This window comes from Limulus polyphemus, unplaced genomic scaffold (assembly GCF_000517525.1).
Source record: "Limulus polyphemus unplaced genomic scaffold, Limulus_polyphemus-2.1.2 Scaffold2303, whole genome shotgun sequence".
NCBI classification, from domain to species: Eukaryota; Metazoa; Arthropoda; class Merostomata; order Xiphosura; family Limulidae; genus Limulus; species Limulus polyphemus.
Window position 1 is genome coordinate 30812 of NW_013667913.1, and position 7780 is coordinate 38591.

At 33.2% G+C, this 7780-nt stretch overlaps 1 protein-coding gene across 1 annotated transcript in view; it reads right to left on the reverse strand.

Annotated features, from left to right (window-relative positions):
• Positions 1–221: 221 nt before the first annotated feature.
• LOC106466561 overlaps positions 222–7780 on the reverse strand; it is a 60657-nt gene continuing 53098 nt past the window's right edge. The window contains exon 4 of the mRNA XM_013926853.2: positions 222–277. Coding sequence (XP_013782307.1) covers positions 222–277 — 56 coding nt within the window. The remainder of the gene's footprint in view (positions 278–7780) is intronic.

Genomic DNA, 7780 nt, shown 5'->3' on the forward strand with positions numbered 1-7780 from the left:
GGCAGACCAATGGAATCAAAATATTCTCCTTTCTCATTTTACACAAAGTAAATACAGACCAAGTGATATCCAGGTTTATGAATCAGATCCAAATTGACAATGTACAGCTGTTTGTCTGCATGATTAGGTAGCTGATCACTGAGAAACACACTTCCCAGCTTATTCTGTGTATACAAATCTTTTGAGAGTACAGAATATTTCCGTACAGTGTTCATTGCTTCTTAGATGTCAGTGATGATGTTTCTAGACTGATCAATTTCTAAAATGGACTGACATTCTGCATAGGCAAAAACATTAAAAACATTTATAGTGTTTAACAAATCATATATCAATATGTATATTTCCCTGTTTCACCAAGTTAAATGTAAATCATCAGTGGATAGACCCAATGTAAGACCAAAGACAAGGAGTGTGTATCCTCCCGAGTATTCATCATATTCGATTCTTTTATCTTGAAACTGTTTTTCTGTTACTCTAAATAATGTTTTGTATCTTTGTGCATATAAATCAACATCAAAATTGGGTTATAGTGGCCATGCAGGAATCTGGTTTCCATCCATATTGATTACCAGGAAATATATATTGTAATGTTTGAAATTATATGGATTTTGCTTCCAAGATCCATTAAAAGCATCATTATCAACACATTCTATAACAAGATGTGTAGGTACTTGACTTAAAACGCTTTACTGATGTCACGTCCTGATTGTAGACAGAATGAATATAAGCTGCTATTCACATCTTTTTATACTTCTTCTACAGGAAGTTAGCAATGTCATGTCCTGCTCTTACTCCATAGTTATCTTCCGTTATTGTAATTACATACACAAATGTTGTTCCTTTACACTATAATTATGCCTTATGAAACTGGACCACATTATTTTTAAACTATAATTATCTTTAATTATTGTCAATACTTGGCATCATGTTATGATAATATGTTATTAGCTACTGTAATTAGATATATTTGATTCACGCGAAACTCGAAACATGCTTTAATTATTTTCAATAATTGGCATCACATTATGTGAATCTGTCATTATCTACTATAATTAGATATAGTTGATTCATGCAAAATTAAATCATGCTATAATTATTGTCAATAATTAGTGTCACATGATGGAAATCTGTCATTATATAGTTTAATTAGATATGATTGATTCGTGAGAAAATCACCTATATAATTATTGTCAATAATTGGTGTCACCTTATTTTTAAACTATAGTAACGTGCAATTTTTGTCAATAATTGGCGTCACGTCATAAGAATCTGTCATTACATACTATAATTAGATATGATTGATTCATGTGAAACATGCCTGTAATTATTGTCAATATTTGGCGTCACGTCATAAGAATCTGTCATTACATACTATAATTAGATATGATTGATTCATGTGAAACATGCCTGTAATTATTGTCAATAATTGGCGTCACGTCATAAGAATCTGTCATTACATACTATAATTAGATATGATTGATTCATGTGAAACATGCCTGTAATTATTGTCAATAATTGGCGTCACGTCATAAGAATCTGTCATTACATACTATAATTAGATATGATTGATTCATGTGAAACATGCCTGTAATTATTGTCAATATCTGGCATCATGTCCTGTAATTATCTCTTATTTCTTTAATCTATAATTATACTATAATTGGCTGTTATAGATAATTAACTGTTCTGCCATCATCATGCTCTCTGGTTGTGACGTCACTTCCGCCACCAGAGTGCCAGTATAACTACTTTAAGTTAATCCATAAGTAGACTCAACCAAAAAATAGCGACAAGCATATCTATTTTCATGACTGTCGATACATCTCAGGAGATTGGGTTAAACTATAAATAGATTCGACAAATAGTAGCTACCAGAGTTCCAATTTTCATATTTGTTAATACATTTGTCGACATTAAAATATCTCTGTTTATTCTCAACAGTCCATCTAAACGTAAATACACAAAACGATTAATGATTATGTTAGGAGCTGTTGCTATGGGCAACGTCTCTAGTGAGCTCTTCTTAGGCTACGTTTTGATGTGCTTACGTTAACTTCAGCAAGTCTAATTCTGCGATTAATGATTACTTATATATTTATACGAGAAATGGATTAAAACCCAGAATACACACAAAGTTTTAAATATTGTTATAAAAATCGAACCCATTCCTACTTAATTTTTTAATAATTTGTTGAACAGATGGTAAAAGCACTTTTACACATTTTGGTTTAAATATTACAACAATTTTAGTTTTATCATTTATCTTCATTTCTAGTTTCTTTAAACATTTGTACAAAGAATTGAATTTATCTAAAAATGTTCTAATTAGCATCAATAACACCAGGTTTTTAGCACTTTTTCAAATTTCTTATCTTGGTAGCAGAAAAACTAAGATCCTCTAGTGTTACCAATATAATATAATATTTTATTAAATAATAAGTTTTTTACTGGATTTCTAAGCCTTTCTTTGGGATGAGTTATCTGTAGTGTGCCTATTACAGGGATCAAGTCCAATAATTTAGTGTTATAAACCATTAACTTAAGATTGAGCCATCGGGAAGGGGCTCTTTCATAAAGGGTTATTTATACCTAGAATTACAAAGGTATACTAACTTATATCAATTTTATAACATATTCCCAGAAACTGCTAAGAACATGTATCTATACGAATGGACAGCAACACTAAGTTAATTTAGGCTACAAATGGTAGAAATGTAGGACAGTTAGATTAATATGAAACATACAGTTTTTCACTTGTGTTTAAAAGGCCATAGCATTTCAAATCCTACGCTTTTTGTAAATTATAATACACCGGTACATTCCCTATAGCTTTTTTTATATATCGCCCTTTCAGCCGTGGGGGCGTTATAATGTTACGGTCAATCCCACTATTCGTTGGTAAAAGAGTAGCCCAAGAGTTAGCGGTGGGGAGTGATGACTAGCTGCTTTCCCTATAATATTTCACTGCCAAATTAAGGACGGCTAGCGCAGATAGCCCTCGTGTAGCTTTGCGCGAAATTCAAAACAAAGAAACAAAGAAAGGCTAAATCGAAATATATAAACTTGACTTATGTAAATCGAAACACGAGCTTTAAAGAACACAAATTTATTCTACAGTCATACACAACAACGCGCTTACACTTTGCGTGTGTAGGTAATCAGTAATCATTGTCTGTAGGATTGCATCCCATTCCGTGGGGATCGGTCGACACGTGTTGTTCGTGTCTGGTGAATGGCCAGGCCATCATGGCAGAGTTGTACTGCCCCGAATATCTTCCCGTCACAGGGAGTGTCTACTCATGTAAATGTCTCTATTCAGCACTACATAGTTATTGCTCCATAGCCAAGGATTAATTGAAATAACGATGGGTTTTATTGTATTTAAGCTCTTCTTAAACTTAATTATTGAGAAAAATGTTTTGATGGGAAAGTTTTGTGTAATTTACATAATTTCTGTTTGTCTGGTATTTCGCGAGTAATTAACTCACGTGTGAATAAGTACTGTTTAAGAGGTTTTTTTCAACATATAGCTATGTGGCGGAGAGCGTTTTAAAAGTAAAGTTTGCAATTTTCACATTTGTCAACATGTTTGGTGTGACGGGGATTCGAACCCGCGACCCTCAGATTGCGAGTCGAGCGCCTTAACCACCTGGCCATGCCGATTTAGTCATTTACAGTCTCAGGTTTCCAATGTTGTAGCTCAAGAAAGCTAAATGAAAATTAAAATATAGTTAGGTTACTAATTCTTTTGAAACTTAGCCTCAGAACAGTCTATCTATCTATATCGTGTACGTTTATGTGTAATTAGTTAATTTCACAATTAGGATTTAGCTTTAAGCTAACAGGAGAATGGAATCTGACAAGCTGGTAAAAAGCATTCTATTTTTGTTGTTCATTTGGACACATCTGTTAAATTATTTCAAAACTGGCGAAACGGTGAAAACATTTATTCTAATTTAACAGTTGTTGCCTGTTTTATTGTAGTTAATAAGAAATTTAATCCAGTTTATCCTTTTCTCTGGTTGCTAATCGTTGTTTTGTTTCTCAAGCAAAGCTATAACTTCATACATTTATTTTTTACGCAAGAAGCTTTCTGATATACACTGACAGTGATAGATAAGCCATAAAAAAAAGAGGAAAACTGTCTCGAATCTCAAAAAGTTTTCGTGACACTTCTTGACAATCTGTATTCAACTCCGCGATATAATATCTCAAACTGTAGTATTCAGAGCATGAGATGAGTGAGGTAATTTTAAACAGATCGTTCTTGGACTTATACATGACCAGTTTAAAAAACTTTAAATTCCGGACCTATAGTTATCTGTGTAGTTATCATTTGTTTTTTGTTGTTAAGCCCCAAAACTGTATAGCGTACTATGTTCGTTCTATCCGTCAACCACGAGACATTTTGGGATACTCATTGGCAGATTAAAGGGTAGCATATTTTGGTGTGAAGGGGATTCGAACCCGCGACCCTCAGATTGTGAATCGAGTACCCAAACCACCTGGTCATGGCCGGACTTTTGTTTTCTAATAATAATGGTAAAAACAAAAATGTTCAATACTTTACAGATTAAAGTTGTGAAAGAATGATGCACCTTTTCTTGCTACACGTGATACAGGAGTACAGCCTGGACTAGATATGATGTCTAACGTTGTATTAGTCTGATTAATGAACTTATCTGTGTGCATTATAGATGACGAAAAGAAACAATAGAATAAAGGTATCACGAAAAGAACAGTTTGATTCTTTATCAAATTAAGAAAATGAGCTTTAGACGTTGTATTGTTTGAAAGAGTTTATTTAGAGTATGTGCCTAATAACGTAATTAAAGCTGAAAGTAAAAATAAGTAACTGACGTTATTCAATGAGAATTTTAATCCAATACTTAAGACGACGCCATCGTTTAGGGTTAGATATAGAACTTGTTTGAATACATGAATATTCATCTCTTGTCGTATCTTCTGCGGATCCAGTTTTACAAGAAACAGGTAATTAATTGAATTCGAAACACACCATCCTTTGTGTATGTAAAATCTTCAAATCATGAGAGTTTTGAACTGAAAACAGCCAGGGCGGCCTTTGTAGAAAGTAATAAACGTGCCTTGTCGCAATATTGTTATGGTAATTGCAACTAAACCAAACGTTCTTTGTAAGGGAGAACAAAATATACTGCGTAATTAAGGATAAAATGTAAGTTTACTCTAATGAACAAACCCACTCAACTGAAAAATTTATATTTTTGATGTCCTTTACATGAAACTTAAAATAGAATATAACAAATTATGTAAATGACAAGGAACTGAAAAGTGTCGTGCCAATCCAATATTCCATTTTTTTTAACTGTCATTGAAAAAAAAAAACTTTCACATCTAAGATAAATAGACTCTAGACAGATTTATATTAATCTTTTATCTTCTGCGTATTCTATTTTTTTTATACAAAAGTCTGTCATTCCTCAAATTCAATTAATAAACCTTCTTATTTCCGTATTTATAATATCAACTTTGTAGAGAAAACCTTTTTTCCGTTTTAGCATTGAAATGCAAACCTTAAGTTATTTTTCATTGATATATTATAAAAAAAAGAGTTATGATACACAACGTTTTTAAGATATAGGTTTTTGTAGGTGAAGTAAGCTTTTCTTGCAGTCTTAGTATCAGAGAGGAAGGTTTCTTTGGTTATTTGGTCCCTAGTTTTAGGTCCTTTAAATTAAAAGGTAGGGTGAGGTAAGCCTTTTTTTGCAGTTTTAGTATCAGAGAGGAAGGTTTCTTTGGTTATTTGGTCCCTAGTTTTAGGTCCTTTAAATTAAAAGGTAGGGTGAGGTAAGCCTTTTTTTTGCAGTTTTAGTATCAGATAACCAAAGAAACCTTGCACTTTTGTCCCTAGTTTTAGGTCCTTTAAATCAAAAGGTAGGGTGAGGTAAGCCTTTTTTGCAGTTTTAGTTTTAGAGTTCAAAGTTTTTTTGGTTATTTGTCCCTAGTTTTAGGTCCTTTAAATTAAAAGGTAAGGTGAGGTAAGCCTTTTTTGCAGTTTTAGTTTTAGAGCTCAAAGTTTCTTTGGTTATTTGTCCCTAGTTTTAGGTCCTTTAAATTAAAAGGTAGGGTGAGGTAAGCCTTTTTTGCAGTTTTAGTTTTAGAGTGCAAAGTTTCTTTGGTTATTTGTCCCTAATTTTAGGTCATTTAAATTGAAAAGCTGTAATTATGTTTTTAAATGTTATTCTATATTTTGTCTACCTATTGTGCAAATCGTTTTTGTATTATTTTGTTTATAGCTGTAACTTTTTGAGTAAAGTAAGAGAGAGAAAGAATATAATTCATGCAATTGTAAGAACTTTCCTGTTTTAGTTCTTTGTTTTTATGTTGATTTTTTTTGTAGATCTTATACTGAAAGAAAGTCGTAATATCTTAGGTTTAAATTTAAAGTCGTTGTAGAAATACAAGAAGTTATTGTCAAAATACTACAGAGTATAAGTCCTGCTGTTTGTCATGAAGTAATGAATTATTTCGTTACCTTCCGTATTGAAAAGCGGAGTTAAAAGATTCCAAGGCGTAAACGTAGCAGTTACAAGAAATATTTGCGAGAAACATATAAATCCTCATTTTAAGGCAATATTAAGTAAATCAGAGAACAAAGTGACTGTTGAAAAAATTTTGTTGTTGTTAACTAAGCAGATTTTTTAATCTAATTAAAAAAATGTATTATAGGTAACAGTTTGTTTGTTTGTTATGGATTTCGCGTAAATCTACACGAAGGCTATCTGCTCTAGCCGTCCCTAATTTAGCAGTGTAAGACAAGAGGGAAGGCAGCTAGACATCAACACCTACCGCCAACTCAAAAATACATTTCCACTATTTATAGTAGTCACAGTTGTCCTTACAAAAGAAAAGCTGTAAAAACCTGTTTAGTTTCTCCACGCCTGAAAAAAATTACTGAAAACCCTATGTAGACTGTGATTTGTAGGTGATGCAGCAATCCATCGTTCGCGCGCTAAACGACATTTTTGTTTTCACACGTGAAAACAACAACAAAAAAAGATGAAGATTTCAGAGAGTTCACGAGCTCACGTTACTCTCAATTTTCTATCATTCATCATGCTCAGTTGTAGGAGCCTCTGTTCATGACAGGATGACTTGATTTCCGTTACAGCTATTGAAACAATTTTTCTTTGATGCTCCTTTTTGTACTCCTATCCAGCCACACGTTTCAAGAAGACATGTTTAAAAACCATGCCTTCTAAATCCAGATTTAATTTAGGAGCTGCCCATCATTCATGACAGCTGTATTTAGGCTGAGTTATGATGCAAAATTCTCTTTCAGAGCGTTTATAAGTTTCGTCTAGAACTAGACCTTAGTCCTATGTAGTTAGGATAAGTATCGTCTTTGGAGATACGAAGTTTAAATGTCTCTCGTCCTCTCATATGGACGAGTTTGTGTATAGGTTGTTGTTGTTGTTTTAGTACAAAGCTACACAATGGGTTGCGTTTCGCTATGTCCACCTCTGGAAATCGAGCTCTTGGTTTTAGCGTTGTAAGTTCGTAATTGTTGTTGTTTTAGTACAAAGCTACACAATGGGTTGCGTTTCGCTCTGTCCACCTCTGGAAATCGAGCTCTTGGTTTTAGCGTTGTAAGTTCGTAATTGTTGTTGTTTTAGTACAAAGCTACACAATGGGTAGCGTTTCGCTCTGTCCACCTCTGGAAATCGAGCTCTTGGTTTTAGCGTTGTAAGTTCGTAATTGTTGTTGTTTTAGTACAAAGCTACACAATGGGTTGCGTTTC